We start from the raw sequence: 22,317 nt of genomic DNA on the forward strand, positions 1-22,317 counted from the left end.
TAATTATACAAAGGTCAATTTGAGCAGTTTATTCATTTGAACAATTATTGCACATTCTCATATGCCAGATTCCAGATCTTTACTCCACAAATTCTGTCCACTCACACAAAGGAACCATACAAGGTCTTCTGTATAAAAGCATTTCTGACACTTAACCATAAACACCAGCAGAGTGAAGGGCTAAATTTCTATAACGTCAATAACTATTTCAAGGTATTTTGAATGAATGAGTTAGAATGGGTAGGTATATCATCTACTTTCATATTAATAGAATTCTAGCTCAGGCCAGCTGACCTTATAATTACATTTCAGGATGTACATGTTTATATCTGATCACAGATTACCATATGTCTTATTTTAGAAGGAAAGAAAAGGAAGACAGTTTTAGGGTTGTTATTGATAACTTAAACTTGGAACTTTATAGTCTCAATTATCTCTATTTTAGCATGCCATAACCCAATACTAATGTCTACAGAGAACATTGAGACCACTGACAATGCTGCTGTGGACAGATTAATACAGAATATACACTAGCGACAATTTTATTTATTCTGCAATATACCTAGTAATCAAAGGCTTGGTGAGCATTCCTTAACCTCAAGGATAAAAGCAAGCATAAACTGAGAACACCGGTTAGAACCTGCTATGGGTTCAGAATCCGAAATAACCTTTGCATTATGCCACACAAACATTTCTTATATTAACCTCTATCAACACATCTGGAGTAAAAAACAAAACTTGAATTAGTTTACATAACCTAAGACATAGATTGGTTTGCTTCTTAGAAATTAATATTTTAATTGAAAAAGAAAATACCAAGATACAAATGGACAAGAGAAAACTTTCAGATGAAAAGCCAAGATAACACATGAAAATCCTAGAAATGAGAGAACCACACATTTTTATATACAGCAACATATTATTTGGCCACATATTATGTTTCATATAAGGGAAGCCAACCTGCAAGAAGTGAATGTCCTTTTGTATGTCATTGTATTCCATGGGATAAACAGGACTTTAAATGGCCTCAGGAATGTCTGGGTTTGTGAGAAACGTGGCTGGGGCAAGGAGGGTGGAGGTAGCAATTAATAGTGGGAAAAAAAAATTAGTAACTCAGTTTTAAGCAACTCTTAGGTGCTAATCAAACTCCTCTATTAAATTTGCCCTAAGAAAAGGACACGATAAAAGATCTCCAACCATTTTGTGATTAGATCTATCTGTCTACACCTTACTTTCACACTAACAATATGCTAATCAGGAATGCGAGGGTCAAGCTGTCTTTCCTAAAACCAAGCTCTCTTTCCTAAAACCTGGTATGTGTGAACACCTAGATGAAAATCAGTGTGTAGCTTACCGGAAGTACCTTCCTTTCCCCACTGCCAGCCAAATGGAAATTACATTATAGCAAGCTAATTACAGATTAACCATCTGTTCCAGGTATAGTCAAACCCCACAGGCTGGTCCCAGGCTGACCTGGTTAGGCCCGGGGCAAAGCTTGAGAAAGCAGATCAACCCTAGTCATTCATGGCCCCAGAAAGTCCAGAAAAAGAGGACTGAATCTAGACCTCTTAGGTCTAGATCATTCTATGGCAGGGCAGGTATGAAACAAAGAGTTCTGTATCATCTGGGATTCCTGGGTCCAAGAAAAGCAGGAGAAAAATAAAGCAAATGAACTTAGACAAGTAGGCCTTTAATTCATTAAAACTAAGATTAGTCGGCCAGGCGCGGTGGCTCACACCTGTAATCCCAGCACTTTGGGAGGCCGAGGCAGGTGGGTCACGAGGTCAGGAGATCAAGACCATCCTGGCTAACACAGTGAAACCCCACCTCTACTAAAAAAAAAAAAAAAAAAATGCAAACAATTAGCTGGGCATGGTAGCAGGCGCCTGTAGTCCCAGCAACTTGGGAGGCTAAGGCAGGAGAATGGTGTGAACTCGGGAGGTGGAGCTTGCAGTGAGCCGAGACTGCGCCACTGCACTCCAGCCTGGGCAGCAGAGCAAGACTCCACCTCAAAAAAAAAAAAAAAAAAAAACACAAAACACTAAGATTAGTCTAATAAATCATGAAAGGGCTGAGAAATTAAATGATGTATCTCCATTATGTTTTTGTGGAGGGGCTGGGGTGTTGAGAAAAGGGCAGCTTGTTGAAAACACTTTGGATATAAACAAAAAATATAGGGATAAAAATCAATGGTTTTAAAGGCAATGGTTTAAGAAAAATCTGTCTCTCTCTACTTTAGAATCATCTAGGGCTGAAATAAATGACGGCAGAATCCGCACATAATCAAGCCATCTGATAATGTGGCCGGGCACATTTGCCTGGCCAGAACATTCCCCTCCTGTGACCTAGATCTATCTTAAGAAACTTGCTGCCCAATTCCAACAGCTCCACTTTCTACCTTCTGTGGACTCCTAAACTATTCCTCTCCAGCTCCTGAAAAAGGCAAGATTAATGTTCTCAAGATGTGATATAGGTACACCTAGAAATCCCTGATACCCTTGCAGGAGGCCTTCAGAGTCAAAACTGTTTTCATAATAATATGTTATTTGCCATTTTCACTCCACTTCTCTCATGAGTGTACAGTAGAGTTTTCCACAGGCTACATGACTTGTGCTATTACAACTGACTGAATGCAGAAGCAAATCTGAAAATCCAGTTGTATTCCTATTAAGCTAAACATCAAAAGATTTGCAAAATGAAAATAATGCATCTCATTAATCCTTTTGTTTTGAAAATAATAGTTCTCTTTTATTAAAATTTTATTTAATATGTAAAAGGTTTTATTGTTATTAAATAAATTAATTTTTTAAAACGTTAATTTTAAATATCTAGAGAAATAACTCACAAACAAAAGCTCTTAGGGGTCCTCGATAAAAAAATTTTTAAGAGTGTAAAGGAGATTCTAAAACCAAAATGTTTCAGAAGCATAACTCTGCCTTCAAAGATAAACTACTCCCAAACTCTCCAGACATCTTGATCCAAACATGAAAGTTTAGTATACTGTCTGAAAAAGCATATAAATACACAAAGTAATTAAATACAGAAGGTCTGGATTGCTTCAGTGCAGGACAAAAATGGGACAAGGGGTTTTGTATCATCCTGAATTACTGTGTCCAGGAAAAAAAAAAATTGAACTTAACTATATATGCTTCTTCTAACATCCTCAGGCAAGAATGTAAACTCCAATAATTTATTCCTGTGGAAAAATAATTTTCTTTACCCTGAGGTTTACAGAAAGAAACTGTCTAAAGTTAAGACTCCTATGATACAGAGTTATATCCCCCACCCCACCCCCAACACCCTGCAAATTCATGTATTAAAGCACTAACCCCCGGCCGGGTGCCGGGTGCCAGGTGCCATGACTCACACTTGTAATCCCAGCACTTTGGGAGGCTGAGGTGGGTGGATCACGAGGTCAAGAGATAGAGACCATACTGGCTAACACAGTGAAACCCCCATCTCTACTAAAAATACAAAAAAAATTAGCCAGGCATGGTGGTGGGCGCCTGTGGTCCCAGCTACTTGGGAGGCTGAGTCAGGAGAATGGCGTGAACCCGGGGGGCGGAGCTTGCAGTGAGCCACTGCACTCCAGGCTGGGCGACAGAGCAAGACACTGGCAAACAAAAAACAAAAAACAAAACAAAACAAAACAAAAAAAAGCACTAACCTCCAATATGATTACATTTGAAGAGAGAGCTTTTAAGAAGGTAATTAAGGTTAAATTCAGTCATAAGGGTAGGGCCCTAATCCAATAGTATTGGTGTCCTTGGAAAAAAGAGAAAGAAACAGCAAAGCTTGCTCTCTCCACATCTGCACAGAACAAAGACCATGTGAGGACACAGCAAGAAGGTAGCATTCTGCAAGTGAGAAAGAGCCCTCACCAGAAACTAACCATGGTGGTCCCTTGATCTTGGGCTAGTAGCCTCCAGAACTGTAAGTAAATAAATATCTGTTGTTGAAGCCACCCAGTCTGTATTACTTCATTCTAACAGCCAGAGCAGACTATTACACTGCCTATACTCTGTTCCCATATAATTACTCTATAAATATACTAAGGAGTAGGGAGAAATGGAGATTTTCTTAAGGGGGAAGGAAGTACTGAATCAACGTATTCATAGTACCACACACCATAATTTAAGTTGTATGGTCATTAATGAGTTATTTAGGTTTGTTTTCCTCAAAATGTCATTTGATTTTTAACTTTTGATTAACATCAGTACAGAAACACCTACTTTTTTACCTCCTGGATAGTGTCAGGTCTAAAATTCATGCTTTCATACCTTAACTCATACTGCAACAAATTCATAACACTAGTTATTAATATTTTGTTATGTCAACTAATAGAGAGTCGTGCCTTTCAGTGGCTTTGCCCATCTGACAACCATGATATAGCTTAACCTTTACTCTTCCCATAAGGCTACATGAAAGCTTATGTGTGACCCATTCATTGCCTTCTCACCAACTCTATGGTATATTAGGAAATTCCTTTTTAAAAGTTGAATTTAATTGGCTAGGGAATTGTTTTTGTGGCTCTCTAATGAAGGGCAAAGTGCCCCAATATAGGTCAGTCAGAAGTCCTTGCAGCACTGTAGGAAGAGAAATTGATTTAATTGCACCACTTAGGTCTCACTTAGGTCTCAAACGCACAGCAGCTCTCTAGCTATGAAATAAGAAGATGAAAGGAGAAAGGAGGGAAATGTTGGGTCACTCTTTAATGTTGATTTTGAAAATGCTCAGAGTAAGAGACTCCCTCCCTCCACATCATCTTCCTTTCCCTCTAACACTGAGAGAGTTTCCTATTTAGCACTGTCTTCTCTGTACAAAGCATAGGGTTTGAAATACTGCAAGTACTCAATAAATTCATTTCAGTGGAAAGGGAAGCTGAATGAAAACTAATAAGAATGTTCCAAAAAATGATTTGGAATTACTCTATTTGCTATGGTAAAGTTTATAGAAAAAGGAAAGGTGAAGGGGAGGATGGAGAAGGAAAGGAGGGGGGAGGGAAGGAGGACAGAAGGACAGACAGACTGACCTCTAATTTAAGAGTCCAAACAAAACTGTTAAGTCTTTGCTTTGGAGTTGTTTGAAGTAGCATTACTTTCAGATAACATTTATTAAGCATCTAATATGTGTGCAACAAAACACTATGTTAGATGCCAACCATCATAGCAAATATAAAAGAACTGTGTTTTTGTCTGCTATATGTAATTAATGTTTTTCAGATGAACAAATAGAACCTATTTGTATTAATAATGAGGTGCTGCATATTGCATTTTCTTGAAGGCACCATGAAAGCAGACCTGGGCCAGAATTAACTTGGATGTAGGAATGTACAGTTCCTCTACTCTTTAGGCTAGTGGCTTCCCAACCTTTTTGGCACCAGGGACTGGTTTTGTGGAAGACAATTTTCCACAGACGGGGCATGGGGAGAGCGACAGAGGCAAGAGCATGAAGGGATGATGGTTTTGGGATGAAACTGTAACACCTCAGATCATCAGGCATTAGATTCTCATAAGGAGCATGCAACCTAGATCCCTCCCAAGTGCAGTTCACAAAAGGGTTCATGCTCCTATGGGAATCTAATGCCACCCTGATCTGACAGGAGAGGTGCTCAGGCAGTAATGCTCGCTTGCCCACTGCTCACCTCCTGCTGTGTAGCCCAGTTCCTAGCACTGGTCCTTGACATGGAAGTTGGGGACCCCTGCTTTAGGCAACACTTCCATGAAAGTGATGCAAATTCATAATTGTTAATAAATATGAAATGGAATGAATCCTCCTATAATCGCCTCAAGCCCTTAGTAAAGAATTAGGATCCAAGAAATACCATTAGTTCCCAGCTTTTCAAAATCTCACTATGGCTGGAATATGCCCAAACCACCATGTATCTTAGACCAATGCTAATTTCAAAAAAGTTTTAACTTTTGAATGTAAATTTTAGGTTTTTAACTAAAGATATTAAGAGATTCTGGTAATATCCTTAAGAATCAGAGAGCTAGTGAATAAAGAGCCAGGATTTGAATGTGGCTGTCTGAACTTTTCACTTCACTATTATACTACATTATACAGTAGTCAACAAAATAAGATAGATTTATAGATAGATCTCCAAAATGGGGGAAAAAAAGAGTACAAAACCAAATATATCTGCAGTAAAAGGCGTGGGACTGGACCTATAATTCTCAAAGTCTGATGGTTTCTGGAGAGTATGCTAGTTTGTATGTTCATATCAATAATCTTTTCAAGAAATAATTCCACAAGAATGTAAGCTCCTCAAAATCAGGGACCATGCTAAATTAATGTTTGTAAGTTTAAGAACAAAGCTTAGAACAAGGTAGCATACAATAAAGGAATATTTTAATGGATTTAATGTATTTATTTGGGAGGGCATCTTTTGAAAATAGAATAGATTTTTAAAAAGATACATGGGCGTAAGTCAAAAGCAAAACAAATAAAAATACTTTTTAACTGAAGCAAGCAGTTTAAAACAGTATGCAAGAAGAAGCTGGGCTGGGCATGGTGGCTCACGCCTGTAATCCTCCCAACACTTTGGGAGGCCAAGAAGGGCAGATCACCTGAGGTCAGGAGTTCGAGACCACCCAGGCCAACAGGGTGAAACCCCATCTCCACTAGAAATACAAAAATAAGCCAGGCATGGTGGTGTACACCTGTAATCCAAGCTACTCGGAAGGCTGAGGCAGGCGAATCACTGGAACCTGGGAGGCAGAGGTTGCAGTGAGCCGAGATCATGCCACTGCACTCCAGCCTGGGAGACAGAGCAAGACCGCGTCTCAAAAAAAAAAAAAAAAAAGAGGAATCTGTATTAAAATGTTTACACTGTGCTCTTCCTGGATCCCCACGACCCCTTCCCCAATAAAAGAAGAATGAAGCATGGTGACCTGAAAATGATTTATGCTTTGCTGTTTTCTGCCTAGGTGATAAAATAAGAGACGAAGAACAAATTTCTAACATAATGTAAAAGGAAAAAATTCAAAAGAGAAAATGGGAAAATAAGAAAAATTAAGTAGATTTGAATCCCATTATTCTCTGGTTTCAATAAAATAGAATTAAACCCAAATCACTCATCTCCCAAGATTTTTTTTGTACATTATATTCTCTCTATATGTAATACTTCTATATTTAGTTTTCTGGTTGCTATCTGCAGTGGAATATACAACTAAGATAAAATATTTATAATAATGTACAAAGTTCTAATAATAACCATGGAGCTCTACTGAACAATTAGGCATTAAAAAACGTTGTCAGTGCCACAGAGAGACAAACACATTGTCGATTCTACAGAGGAACTCCTGTAGTTAAAAATCTGTCTAAAGGACATCTCAAAAGCATCAAAATACCAAATACAACACAATATTCCATGAACTAAAAAACAGACAAATAGCATGGGAATAAATACTGAGAGCATTTGGTGGCTTTATCCTTACATTAATCATATGACCATGCTTAAAATTCATATAAAGATATGCTCTTTTAGTCACTTAAAAGACAGCCAATAACCTTGTTGAGGGAAAAATCGAATTATTTTAGCTCCAATTTTCAATTTTCTTTTCCTATGTAAAATTATTTACATTTATATTTATACAAACTTGTCCCCCTAATCAAATTAACAAAAAATCTTTACCTGCCGAAGTATTTCTTAAATCTTTCCTCACAATATAGGTGCCCGTCTTTAACAATGCTTAGGGCCCCTGTTAGATTTAGCAATCTAAAGTAATTTACATTGTCAGTGATGCCTAAATATGTATGCTCATTAATCTCTCAAGCAAATCTGTATAGCTGCAAATACCTTTATAAGATCTAAAGATAAAACTCTACTTTTAAATTCCATCAACTGGATATACTATAGTCTTAAAAGAACATCTTAACCTATAATTCCTTATTTAAAATGAAAAATTACATTAGATATAATGAGTATCTGTGAGTTATTTAACAGAGAATGCATATCAGTGAATGGGATCTGCAAGGGAAATTTATAAGAATTCTTCAATGTATACAGAAAACTTGTGAGTTAAAAAAAAAAACTCTCAGTTGGTGAATACATTTATTTGCCAGATCTCAGAAGCATCTGAACAAAAAATTACTTTGCAGATAAGTTTTTGTAATATTTTTCCATGTGGCTTATTGGATTGATAAAGCACCAGGTATATGACAGTCTTCAGTCTTTATAGTAACAACTTTGTCATCAATTTGCAACTGACTGAGGGCCAGTTTGCTTGTCATTAACCAACTTAAAAAAATTAGTTATGGATTAGTCAAAAGGCTGGGATTGTAACTACATTTTTTCTACCAATAGTCATTGTCATTCGATAATGTACCAAGAAAAGATTCTATGCATAAATTCAAGTCTTAATCTCAATTGTATTTCTTGAATTGGTAATTAATTAAAACAGAACTATGTACCCAACTGCAATGAATAACTGGACTTGAACAAAGCTAGCCACACTTTAGTGAACATGTGCTTATTTCCATCTAATTCAACATGCTCTATTATCTAATCCCCAAGTCAGACTAGACCCTCTTTTCTATATTCAATTGTTTTTCTGTGCACTTCCTACAACTGGAAAGTTACCAAGCCTCTCAGTATACTGTACTGACGCAGATGGAAGTGAGGCTGTTGCTTTAAAAAGCAATGCATTTCTTATTCCCACTAATACCCAATACTCTATTGTTCAGTTTGAGTTATCTTCATAATGTAGCTACCCAATCTAAACCCTAAGGCACTGAGCCTCCAGTTTAAAAAACAGAGAAACCAGTAATAAGAGGGCGCCAGCCCAAACTCCTGCAGGTGATCTTGATAAATCTGGATACACTAGTTCTTCTCACCAAGACTAAAATGTCATGGCAGCCTCCCTTATTTAATCATTGAGGCCCTTCCAACAATTATAGGACAAGCAGATGCCAGACATGTACTACATTCTTTCTGTCTTCAAATCACATTACCAATACTAACTTAAAAAGATATTTTAAACATTTTCTTTTGATTGAGCTCTCCTCAAGATTGAGTTCTCCTCAATCATTCCCACTAAATTCTATACATTTTTCCTCTAAAGAGGATCTTGGAATGATTTTGTAAACCAAAAATAAAATTATAGGCCCCTAAACTGACTGAATGGACCCCTCTGAATGGCCAAGGGCATTCCAAAGTAAACATGAAAAACTAGCTCAGGCTATGTGGGAAGGGGGGGTCAGACACACCTCATCATACTCTCCTCCCTTTGGAATTCTGGCACAACTGATCAGCATTAATATTAAAACAGAGATCTGACAAAACAGACTCTTTGTAGCAATAAAATACCAAATTCTAAACTGACTCTAGTATAATATCACACAACATATAGCAGGCTCTGAAAGAAATAAAAGTATTTTACCCCAAAATATATTTCTTAGACCTATTTTGAAATGGCCCTGCAAAGCTGTCTCTTGTATGGAACATTCTATAGAAAAAGACCTTTCTGATCTCTTTCTTTTTTTGAGATAAGGTCTCACTCTCTTGCCCAGGCTACAGTGCAGTGGCATGATCATAGCTCACTTCCCCTTTCCCCAGGCTCAAGTGATCCTTCCACCTCAGCCTCTCAAGCAGCTGGGACCACAGGTGCATACCATCACACCTGGCTAATTTTTTTTTTTTTTTAATTTTTAATGTTTTTGTAGAGATGGGCTTTCACTATGTTGCTCAGGCTGGTCTTGAACTCCTGGCCTCAAGCAATCTTCCCGCCTTGGCCTCTCAAAGTGCTAGGATTACAGGTGTGAGCCACTGCACTGCCCCAGGTCTTTTTCCGATCCAGGAGAGATTTAACTAAGAGTCTGGCACCTTTTAGGTTCTGATAAGAGATAATAACCACCTATTCTCTTAAATCCTGCTACCTGGCGGGTTCATCTCACAATAAGAACCTTGGTCTCCACAACCCCTTACCTTATTTTAACCCAGACACTCCTTTCTATGGATTCCAGGTATTTAGATAATAATTGTTTCGACCAATTGCCAATCAGAAAATCTTTGAATGTGGCCAGATGTGGTGACTCATGCCTGTAGTCCCAGCACTTTGGGAGGCTGAGGTGGGTGATGACTTGAGGCCAAGAGTTCGAGACCAGCCTGGGCAATATGGCAAAATCTCACCTCTACTGAAAAAACACAAAAATTAGCTGGGTGTAGTGGCAACATGCCTATAATCCCAGCTACTCAGGAGGCTGAGACACAAGAATTGCTTGAACCTGGGAGGCGGAGTTTGCAGTGAGCTGAGATTGCACCACTGCACTCCAGCCTGGGTAACAGAATGAGACTCTGTCTCAAAAAAAAAAAAAAAAAAAAAAAAAGGCAAAAATAAGAAAAAGAAAAAAGAAAATCTTTGAATCCACCTATGAACTGGAATAGAAGTCCCCGCTTTGAGTTATCCTACCTTTCCAGACTGAACCAATGTACACTTTACATGTATTGATTGTTGTCTGCCTATAAATTCTGTCTCCCTAAAATGTATATAATCAAGTTGTAACCCAACCATGTTGGGCACATATTGTCAGGACTTCTTGAGACTGTGCTTCGGGCCTTGGTCACACATTATTTGTCTCAGAATAAGCCTCTTTAAAGATTTTACAGTTTGACTCTTTGCATTAACAATGTAATAATGTTTCATTGATGAATATACTAACAACTGTTTTAAATTTGACAAAATAAGTTTCAGCTGTGAGAAATACCATGGCTTAAGCCTCCTTCGCTACCAGAAATTTCCTCTATGGCACTGAATGACACCTGAGGCAGTTGTCTGGGAAATGCTCCCACATAGCGCTGGTCATCACTTGCTGCAAGAGGAAAGGAGCACATCCAACCCATAGAGGCATCCTTTTCTCACTGCACTCCTCATTCTTCTATTCCCTCAGTTGAAGAAGCCTTCCCCAGCAGAAACACCAGGAAGCCTTCTTTTACTTCCTTCACCCCAGATAATTGGCTGGAGGAGACTCTGAGCCCCACAATCTAGAGAAATTCAGACAACTGATTCAAGTTCTGTTTCACTGACTACATTTTTGAAATATGTGGAATGCCCAGGAGTACCTTCATTAAGCAATATGTACTAGAAGAAAAAGAATTTCAAAAAATCTCCTGTAATAGAACTTGATCCTCCATTGTTTTTTGAAACTCCCTTGGAAGCTTGAATTTTCTTTATTTGGCAAATGACCTGGTTTCCTCCTCATTTACATGTTAAGGATGGAATTTTTAAAAAATTAATTGGTTCAATGTTATATCATAAGCACCAGTAGAAGAGTGAAGCAAAGCCAGGCTATAAAGAATAGTAGACTGGCCACAGGGTCGCACTGGCTCACACCTATAGTCCCAGTACTTGGGGAGGTCAAGACAGGCAGATCGCTGGAGCCCAGGAGTTCGAGACCAGCCTGGCCAACATGGCGAAATTCCATCTCTACAAAAAATACAAAAATTAGCCAGGCATGGTGGTGTGCACCTGTGGTCCCAGTTACTCAGGAGGCTGAGGCAGGAGAATCGCTTGAGCCTGAGAAGTCAAGACTGCAGTGCTGTGACCGTGCCAAGGGTCAGCCAAGCAAGACCCTGTCCCCGTCCTTCCCAAAAAAAAAGAATAAATGACTGCTACCATGGTAGTCCCAAAAGGTAGATAGCTCTCTATAGTTTTTCTTTATTTTCTTTAAACAACTGCTAATCATTTATTAAAATAGTTGACTTAAACATCTGCAATGGTGACTTCAACCTCAACTCCTGGCTCAATAATGATGGAAGTAATCTGCTTAACAATCTCAGAAAGGCTGTGCAAGTCAATGAGTCACTCGTGGATTCTCATCTGGAAATAATATCATGTCTCAGAACCTTCATAAGAAGTTTTTCTTGTAATGATTCTCAAAGTCTTGGTAGGCATTCAAACTGGTCCTGTAACTTTGAGATTCTTTTCCTTGGCTCCACCGATCAAGTCAGCACACACCTTCTCCAAGGATTTTATGTTGCTGCTCGTTAGAGTGATTCTTTTCTTGTTTGTAGAGTAATTCTTTTTTTGTTTGTTTGTTTGAGATGGAGTCTCGCTCTATCACCAGGCTAGAGTGCAGTGGCATGATCTCGGCTCGCTGCAACCTCCGCCTCCTGGGTCCAAGTGATTCTTGTGCCTCAGCCTCCCAAGTAGTTAGGATTACAGGCACGTGCCAACATACCCAGCTAATTTTTGTATTTTTAAAAGAGATGGGATTTTACCATGTTGGCCAGGCTGGCCTCAAACTCCTGACCTCAGGTGATCCGCCTGCCTCAGCCTCCCAAAGTGCTGGGAGTACAGGTGCGAGCCATCATGCCGGGCTCGGTGATTCTAATTAGAGTGATTCTAATTTGGTGAATTGCCACCTCTGGCTTCATGGGCATTTTTCTGTATCTCCTGACCAACCTGTTTTTTGGTGAGAGCGAGCGGTGGTGAGTCAGGAGCAAGAGCAGGCTTACCACAGCTCCACACCATGTGGTTTATCAAAGAGCTATATTTTTTCTTTAAATCTAAAACATTCAGGAAAGTGAACAGTCCCAACTTACAAGTGACTGAATTTTCTGACTATAAAAGAGAAAAGAGCGTATGCTTAAATTTCTAGCAAATGTTTTCTATCTCTTGCCAAGGCTCCCAAATGCCAATCTTAACTCATTCGTCCCCTGAGCCCTCAATTCCATTAATCCAACCAGACCCACCTACCCGTCCTCTTCGAACCTAGACTCTGTCTTCAACCTCATACAACATTGTCCAGATCTCCAATTGAAGCTCATTTCTGAACCAAAGGCTTGCAAAGATTAAGGCATGACCATTTTTAAAATCTCTGCCTATCAGCTTCTTCCTTTACCCCCAATCTCCACATTTCTTTCATCTTCATCATTGATTCTCCTCTTCCAATTTTCCCTAAACATCTTTGTAAAATGCAAAGTCCTTCAGGTGCTGCTAGGACAATCACAGATGGATTACAACAATGGATGAGGTTACAAGGGAATCCTGTCCACACTTCCATGGACACAGAGAACTTCTGATGTTCCATTTACTGTCCAGAAACACCAAGGCAATGAGCAACCCTCTCTACAATGGCCAGATGTACATCTAGGTCAAACTCTAGATATAAAAAAAACTGTACCACCACAAGGGCTCCAAAATGTCCCTCCATTCTCAATCCTGGTTTCTTGCAAACTTTCAGAAAAGTTGCTGAAATTTATCTAGGGATTCAAACTAAAAAAGAAAGAAAGAAAGAAAAGACTGTGTCTTTCTGGTTCCTCTAATTATATTATGGAAAGGCCTACAGTAGGGGGGCCCAACCCCAAGGCCACAGACCAGTACCAGTCTGCGGCCTGTTAGGAACCGGGCCACAGCAGGAGTGAGCAGGAGTGAAGCTTCATCTCTATTTACAGTCACTCCCCATCATTAGCATTACCACCTGAGCTCCACCTCCTGTCAGATCAGTAGTGGCATTAGATTCTCATAGGAGCACGAACCCTGTTGTGAACTGTGCATGTGAGGGATCTAGGTTGTGTGCTCCTTATGAGAATCTAGTGCCTGATGATCTGTCACTGTCTCCCACCGCCCCCAGATGGGACTGTCTAGTTGCAGGAAAACAAGCTCAGGGCTCCCACTGATTCTACATTATGGTGAGTTGTATAATTACTTCACTGTCTATTACAATGCAATAATAATAGAAATAAAGTGCACAATAGTCATCACAAAACCTTCTCCCCTTTAGAATATATCACAAACTAGAAAGTATATATCTCCTGGAGCCTGGTCCATGGAAAAACTGTCTTCCATGAAACTGGTCCCTGGTCCCGAAAAGTTTGGGAACTACTGCCCTACAGTTTTCAAGACATGAGGTGACTAATTGACAAAACATAGTTGCACTGACCTCACCTCAACTGCCAAGAACCACAGGCCCCATCTAGGTCCATCCCAACGTCTGGGGTAATCTTGGCTGAACTCTTCCAAATCTCAATTTCCTAATGTTTTCATAGAGAAGATTAACACTGCTGTTTCCTAATAGGAGTATTACACTAAATTAGTAGACATGCAAACTTATGGAAACAGTTATGAACAGATTTCTGTACATTTATTTCATAATTAGAATACTGTCTTAGACAAAACTTTATTGCTTTTTTATTTCTTCTTTGTTTGCATATTTTCATATTAGCATGACAACAAAACTAGGTTCTTCTATTTCTCTTATTTAGGTAAGCATCATCTGATGACAAGGTTGTGGGTTTTTTTTTAATGTAACTGTGCCTAGCAGAAAATCTACTTGTAAGTGGGCATTCAAAAGATGGCTGTATGACTGAATTACTGAGCAGAAAATTATCCCTTACTTATTTTCTATATAATTTCCTTATAACCAATCTCTCTGGTTATATATCTTTCAGGTTGAGTTATCAAGGATAACCTATAGATAAATGATAATCACTGGTTATAAGAGTTTCTAAAATACGCTGTTTTTATGCATGTATCAAGACACTTTTTGGAAACTGGTAAATAATAGCAAAGAACTTTTCTACCACTGGTTCCCAGTTAAAAACTGGGCTGTTTCAGCTGGGCGTGGTGGCTCACGCCTGTAATCCCAGCACTTTGGGAGGCCGAGGTGGGCGGATCATGAGGTCAAGAGATCAAGACCATCCTGGCCAACATGGTGAAACCCCATCTCTACTAAAACACAAAATTAGCTGGGCGTGGTGGCGGATGCCTGTAGTCCCAGCTACTCAGGAGGCTGAGGCATGAGAACTGCTTGAAACTGGGAGGCGGAGGTTGCAGTGAGCCAAGATTGTGCCACTACACTCCAGCCTGGTGACAGAACGACACTCAGTTTCAAAAACAAACTGGGCTGTTTCCAGCTATAGCTTTAACCATAGATCATCAGAGATGCTAACACTTGATTCCTAATAGTCTTATTTCCCCCAAATAAAATAAAAAACTTAAGACAGAAAGATAAAAACAGGATTTAACTTACATTCCATCACACAGAGAAACCAGGAGCTCCTATTTCTTAAGGGTTTTCTTTCAATGTGGAAATTTTCATAGAGCAAAAGAAAATAAAATAAAATGTGGTATGCTCACATTTTGAGAAGTGATGCTAAAAGTTTTCTAAAAGACACGCATATCTATAGAACAATTGTTATGCGTAAAATTAAAAGATGGAATCACAATTTTACACTGTGTTACAACCCACAAATATCTCATTTGTTGCCCAGAGTTCCCATTTCTGAAGTTGAAAAATACTTTCAATTGGATACCAATCTGAAAATGAAAACAAAATAATATTTTAAGTCTGTTAAGTCCTCCTTGTTTGGTTATGCACCACACTGTGGTAACAAAAGTGATTTATAGGACCTACATTCATATGAAAAAAAACAAACTAAATTATGTTTAAATTATGTTTTCATTCTGGGACCTCAAAATACCAAAATACCAACCTTTAGATGTACTTTAGAATATATCACAAACTAGAAAGTATATATACTTTCGGCTGGGCACAGTGGCTCATGCCTGTAATCCTAGTACTTTGGGAGGCTAAGGTGAGCTGATCACTTGAGATCAAGAGTTCAAGACTAGCCTGGCCAACATGGTGAAACCCCATTTCTACCAGAAATACAAAAATTAGCTGTGCATGGTGGCGGGCGCCTGTAATCCCAGCTATTCAGGAGGCTGAGGCAGGAGGATCGCTTGAACCCGGGAGGCAGAGGTTAAAATGAGCTGAGATTGTGCCACTGCACTCCAGCCTGGGCAACAGAGTGAGACTGTGTTACTCAAAAAAAAAAAAAAAAAAAAAGAAAAAGGAAAAAGAAAAAGAAAGTATAGCATACTTTCTAGTATATATTCTCATATATAATCAGACCTCCTCAATCAGATTCTGAGGGTGAACCTTAGCATTTGCATTTCTTAAGATGAATTTAAGTTTTTCCAAAATATACCAACCCTGCATGCAAATGAGGACAAAAATCTGGATAAACATCAAAGAATTATTTAATCTAATATCCCTATCAAAAAAAGTAGATAGTTGCCTTCGATTCTTTTTTTGTAATATACAAATCACTATGACCTAACAGTTTTACCTCCACCTGCCTTAACAAGACATAATCATTATTGCCAAAACAATCTTAAGTACTGGTCCAGCACATCTCTCATCATAAAAAAGCCACCAAAGATCCAAACCCAGACCGGATGTCCAGACTTCAGCATAATAGCAATCCCTCCCAAGGACAAAGCCAAAAATAGATCCTGAGCTAAATGGGAATTCCTAGCACTAAGATCCATCCTTATAAGCCCTTTCCGGGGATATGCATTTTAAATGGTTTGCAGAAGTATGTTACCTGAACAGGTTAACATGGCATATTCATCAAATGAACAAATTATCAACAGGTAGAGAGCAGGGCCCAACAAAAATAGGTCATAACAGTGGCAACTTTGGACAGAAAACAGAGAAACTACAAAAAAACCGTACTGGAATAGATGAGTAGTGAAGGCTAGAGTGACAAGATATAAACTAAATTCACTTCCTTTACAAATGCATAGATCAGTAGGTGAAACCAGTGACAAGATTTTTGACTAAAAGATATGTGGTCCTAAATTACTGAAACTGTTTTTTGTTAAGCTCACACACCTCTCTACGTATATAGGGATACATGAGAAAGTGTAAGTGGGAAAGATTCCATTAAAATAGGATGAATGTGTAACAAAATCCAATAACAGGCTCGATAAATCTTGCAATCATAAATTCTATGGATAATGAAATACTCTGCATCATCACACCCAGACCAATGGGAGCATTATACATGCATTACTTTTTGTACTCAAAAAGATGAAGTATATAACTGTCTACTGTACCATGTCATTTGAAAACACCAGAAAATTCTACAGCAATCCTTCAAAACTTTTCAAATAAATACGCTGTCCATCTTAAACCTGAAAAGCACTTCAAATTGCTAACATTTAATTTCTTGTTGACTGTAGATATTGTCATTTCTGTTTTCCTTGTAAAAGGATGCTAAATAAGGCTCCAAGAAGTGACTGCTACATTAACCAAAATTATGCACTGCCAAGTTGTCTCCAGCATCAACTCTGAAAGATAGGAAAGGATCAGAAATCCAATTTCCTACATGAAAGTTGAAGCATTGCTTCTTTTTTTGTTCTCTTCTGTGGGATTTTTCCATTGTCCTCCCAAATGTGACAGTTTGCAAATACCCACATCTAGAAGTATATTCTATGAGAGAAAAGATGCCAATTTTAAAACTTGAGAAGATACTTTTAATTCTGTAGGCAAAAGTTCAGCAAATCAGCTAGCACTAATCTTGACCAAATGGGTGAGTCAGCCTTGTCACGGAGATTTTTTTTTTTTTAATTTAGATGAAACTTCACATTTAAAAACATGGTAACTTCAAGCATTCTACCAAGAACAAAGAATAAGCATTGAAATAGTCACTTACAAGGACTTAACAACTTGTATTAAACATATTTTATACTAAAGTACTAGATGGTCTCTCTAGTTCCTTTTAGCTCAAACCTTCCTTAATTCTTCCAGTAACTTCACCAGACTATTCTTTAAGTTTTAGTAGTTACAAACAGAACCTGAATGAGAAAGAAAATTCAGAATTAAAGTTGTTATCAGTAAGCCTAATTAAACAGTACAGACAGAAAGATGGCAGTAGAATAAAGCATTCTATATTAGGAGAAGGGAGAATATAATCAGGAGTTCGCAGCCCCATGAATGAAGCACAGCATACAACAAAGTCTGGCTGGGATTTGGGTAACTAACATACCTAAACAGGGATAGACTGTGGCCCCTATTAATGGGATACTCTACTTGAAGTAACCAACCACACTCAGGAAAACATGTCAACCAGAGAGTGAATCCTCTAATTTTAGTGAGTAGTCTCCCTTACTGGCAGTTTTCCTACTTTCTATCTTAAAAGGGAATCCACACATTCAACACCGCAAAATGGTAAGACATCTCATCTCACCCCTATATTGTGGCTCTGGCACTTCTGGGTCGCACAAAAGCCATCGTTCTAACTAAGGTGGGATTTATGCTCCCCGTTCAGTTGAAGGGCTGTCTGCAGGGTGCAGGCTCCCTACGTTGACTCTCGCTTCCTGTCACACAGTGGTATCACCGTGACGAACCCTTGACATTAACAAGTCTTTGACTGAAAAACTGATGTGATCTGCAGCCAGTGGGGGGAAGCGTGGTGGCCCGGCGGAGTGCCTCGGCAGGGTCAGCAGGGTGGCACTGCAGGAAGGCACCTCTGCGGCCCCGAGCGAGGTGAGCAAGCCTTTCCTGAAGTTTTCCTTCCTTCCACAACATTAACCTGCCAAGACTCCCACCCCCACCCCGCCCTATTAGGAAAAGTCACGCCGGCAGCTCACTGAAGGGCAGGGGGACAGCTCCTGGCGCCCCACAAAAGTTGGGCTCGGCGGCTGCCACAGCTTAAAGCTCCTGCAGGACAGTCGGGCCGACACCGCCTCCTCCGGGGGCAAACCTGAGCTGCCAACTTTCCCACTGCCCACTCCTCTGCGCACAGCAGCCCAAACTTTGCGGTTCGCCCACCGGCCGCACCCCGGGCGAGCGGCGGCGGCGCTGACCTTCACGCCAGCCCGGGGTCCTGCACTGGCAGCCGCCCGCCCCCCGAACCTCCCTGCCTCCCCCAGATCCCCTCTGCCTCCCTCCCCCAACCCTCGTGGGAAGCCCGCGGTGTGGGGGGAGACCGCAGCAGCCCGACCCCGCCTATCACGACTGCCCACTACCCTCGGGGCTCCGGAGAGCCTGGGTCCCAGCGCCTCGGCCGCCCACTCACCATTGGTGAAGGGCTCCATTTTCCCCCCTCCGCGGCTCCTCACAGCCCGAGCGCCCGAGCTTCCTACTCCGAAAGCTGAGGCGGCCCAGCAGACTGAGCATGCCCAGCGCGGCCTCCAAGGGCTGCCAGGGAGGTGCCGCGAGGGGCTGCGCCGCTCCGCCGCTCGGTGGCTCCGCCGTTCCGGGTTTTCGTGGCGGCTGCAGAAAGAGCGAGGGAAGCAAGAGTGAAAAGCACAGTCCAACCCCCAGCGGCTCGGCCGAGAGGCGAGGTGGGAGCGGGTGCGCGCTGGGGCGGGGCCTGGGCGGGGCCGGGAAAGCCCCGCCCCTGTCTGAAGGGGACCTGGCTGCCGCGCTCTCACCGGCCGGGAACCGTGTTCAGTCACTCAACAATTGTGGAGCCCTACTGCGACCGGCCCGATCCTGGACGCCGAGACACCCGCACTGCACCAGAAAACATGGTCCTAGTCCCAGGAGCGGACATTCCAGAAACAGACCATAAATAAACACAGAAGACACACGAGTGTAAAGTCAGTGCCCCGCTGCGCATTCAATCGGGGTGATGTGATGGCGAGCAAGTGGGTAGCTAATTCGGATGGCTTGGTGAGACAAGGCCTCGCTGAGCAGGTGCCACTGAAGCCGAGGTCTGAAGGCAGAGCAGGAACCTGCGGGCGAAGGTCGCTATCCGAACCGCGAATCGCCGGTTTCCCTGGGGAGGTTGGCCGCGGAAGGATCACTTTTCGAAGGACCGAGGGAACAGACGCTGTAGGTCTTTTCGGCAGGGATGCCCTCCCGCATCATAGTGCCCCGGGAGGGCAGTGAGAAAGAGACGGAAGAGAGGGCGGGGACCCCGCAGGGCCGAGGGCTCCCTGGGGTCCAGGACCGAAGGCGCCCTGGGGTCCAGTCCCGGGGCTGGCGGCTGCGGGCTTGGCCTCTAGGTGCGGGCGGATAACAAAACCCGGCGCCGGATCGCCCGGGCGGGATCACGGGCGCCGCAGGATGTGGGCAGAAGGCCTGCCTGTTCCAAGCCTTAAATCAACACCTGCGGTTCCCGGGGGTGCCACCGCTGGGGCTCGCAGCAAGGCTCCGCGGCGTTAGGCCCGAGAAACCGAAACTCCCCTAGTCCCCCCTGCCCCCCAGCTCTCGCGCCATTGCCTCCAGCCCCGAGCCACCATTGTTTCCAGTGCCAAATCGGGCAGACCCGCTAGCCTCCGGGGCCGAACCGCCAGGGGCCCCGTGAGCCCGGAGGAGGCTCTTCGGGGACGGCTTCCTTTTCCCCCTCTCGGTCTGCGCATCGCCACCACCCCTCGCTGCAGAGGCCGCCGCCCTCCCAGCGCGCCACCACCGCTTCCTCTGCCTCTTCCCCTCCCTTAGCCCCGGCCCCTGCATTGACTTGGCTCGGGCTGCGGCTCACTGCGCCTGCCAACTGTCACACGCTCCGAGGCTGTCAACAGCGGGGCGCCAGGGACAAACAAGCCGCGGCGAGCGCAAACAGCCTGCGCAAACAGGGACGGCCAGGGTGTTGTTTGACCAGCACTAGAATTGGAAACTAGGTTTCGAAGAAGTCAAGTCGAAGTACAATATTGTATTTTAAACTGTTGTTATTACATCCCTCACAATCCACGCTTTACTTGAAACTTCCAGTGCATACCAACTGCACTTAGAAAAAAAAATGAAACTCCTTGCCTAACTCTGGGACCTCATCAGCACATTCTCACCATGTTTTGGTCACAGAGGCCTTCATGCTGTTCCTGGAAATCGCCAAGTTCCACCCATCATTGTTAATCATTCCTTTTGCTCGCTCCTCGCACAAGAACTGTTTCTTCTGCTTAGTACTTTGCCTACTGATTCCATCTTGTCATTTAAATCTCAGCTCAAATGTCACCTCTGCAAAGAACCATTGTCTGACCATACATCTGAAATAGCCACACTCTATAAAGACTTGGCCTTGCTTTATTTCCTTCTCAGCACTCAACACTGTCTGAAACAATGTTTTGGATTTGTTGTGTATTATCAGTCTCCCTCTCAAGAATGCAAACTTTGTGAGGGTAGGGTCGTAATCTTTTTTAAAGCTGTATCCCCAATGCCTGGGTAAGTATACAATAAATAATTTTTTCATGAATAAGTGAAGGACGTAGTGGTGTTTAGAGTTCACTTCCACTGCTGCAAGCCCTTCCAGTTAATGACTCCATACTGAATGATGTGTTTGATCAGTACAGAGAAGGTTTCTGTATCATATGATACGTTAGAGCTGCTGTCTCCCTAATGTGTGAAAGGTAATCAGAGCCCTTAGGCTGGCCCCTTGTGCTGGCATTTCAGAACCAAAAACTGTGAACCACAGGGGCTGATGTATCCCAGTTCAGACATTATATAGTATATGCAGAGCTAGATTTTGTTAACATACTTCACACATTGTATTGCTTAAATAAGATGCTCTTCTCTATATTTTAGGTCATGTCATATTCCCTTGGAGTTATTTTTGCAACCAAACCACTTAGTATAGGAGATATTTAAAACACCGCAGCTTGTTAAATCGCCTCACCTCGCGTCACCTGTAACCTACAGTCTACCATGCTTTTAAGTGTGAAACATGTTACCTTGTGTTTTCTTTTAAATATCCCAATTCTGCAGAGACATGTGGTAAAAAATGCACTAGCGAATACAGGTGGATCATTATGTCTTTTTGAGATTTCTTTGACAAAAAGACAAATGATTTTTTTGCCAACCTCTTGCCTCCCGCCCCTCCCATTTCTTCACACACACGAAGACAAGAAGGACCATTTAAAGACATGTAAAAAAAAAAAAAAAAAAAATTAGCCAGGTATGGTGGCACACACCTGTAATCCCAGCTATTCCGAAGGGTGAGACTTGAGAAGCTGAGGCATGAGAATCGCTTGAACCGGGGAGGCGGAGGTTGCAATGAACGGAGATCGCACCACTGCACTCCAGCCTGGGCGACAGAGCAAGACTCCATCTCAAAAAAAAAAAAAAAAGCCTAGCGCAGTGGCCCCCACCAGTAATCCCAGCACTTTGGGAGGCCAAGGCGGGTGGATCACGAGGTCAGGAGATCGAGACCATCCTGGCTAAAACCGTGAAACTGTGTCTCTACTAAAAGAAAAAAAAAATAGCCGGGCGTGGTGGCGGGCGCCTGTAGTCCCAGCTACCAAAGGCTGAGGCAGGAGAATAGCGTGAATCCGGGAGGCGGAGCTTGCAGTGAGCCGAGACCGCGCCACTGCACTCCAGCCTGGGCGACAGAGCGAGACTCCGTCTCAAAAAATAAATAAATAAATAAATAAATAAATAAATAAATAAATAAATAAATATGGTTTCGTATAGGAAGTAAGAATAGTAAACCAAAATGTTTCAGAATCCTACCTAGGAACAAAAGAATAATAATGAAGTTTGTTTTGTTTCATTGGATACTGTTTTACATTTGACTTAATAGAGCCTTTTTGAGGGAACATGATATCACAGTTTCACAGCCCAAACCCATTATGTTTTCATCTTTAA

General features: G+C 41.7%; 2 protein-coding genes across 2 annotated transcripts in view; one reads left to right on the forward strand and one right to left on the reverse strand.

The window, feature by feature from the left end:
- Window positions 1–19,358, reverse strand: part of LNPEP (leucyl and cystinyl aminopeptidase) — a 104,032-nt gene extending 84,674 nt beyond the window's left edge. Inside the window, exon 1 of the mRNA XM_017858842.1 lies at window positions 18,812–19,358. Coding sequence (XP_017714331.1) covers window positions 18,812–18,830 — 19 coding nt within the window. The 5' untranslated portion in view covers window positions 18,831–19,358. The remainder of the gene's footprint in view (window positions 1–18,811) is intronic.
- LOC108519676 (uncharacterized) lies at window positions 18,831–20,940 on the forward strand. The gene has a single exon (XM_017858843.1). The coding sequence runs from the start codon at window positions 18,911–18,913 to the stop codon at window positions 19,307–19,309; it is 399 nt and encodes a 132-aa protein (XP_017714332.1). The 5' UTR covers window positions 18,831–18,910; the 3' UTR covers window positions 19,310–20,940.
- Window positions 20,941–22,317: the final 1,377 nt, after the last annotated feature.

Source organism: Rhinopithecus bieti, unplaced genomic scaffold (assembly GCF_001698545.2).
Source record: "Rhinopithecus bieti isolate Rb0 unplaced genomic scaffold, ASM169854v2 scaffold_48863, whole genome shotgun sequence".
Taxonomy (NCBI): Eukaryota; Metazoa; Chordata; class Mammalia; order Primates; family Cercopithecidae; genus Rhinopithecus; species Rhinopithecus bieti.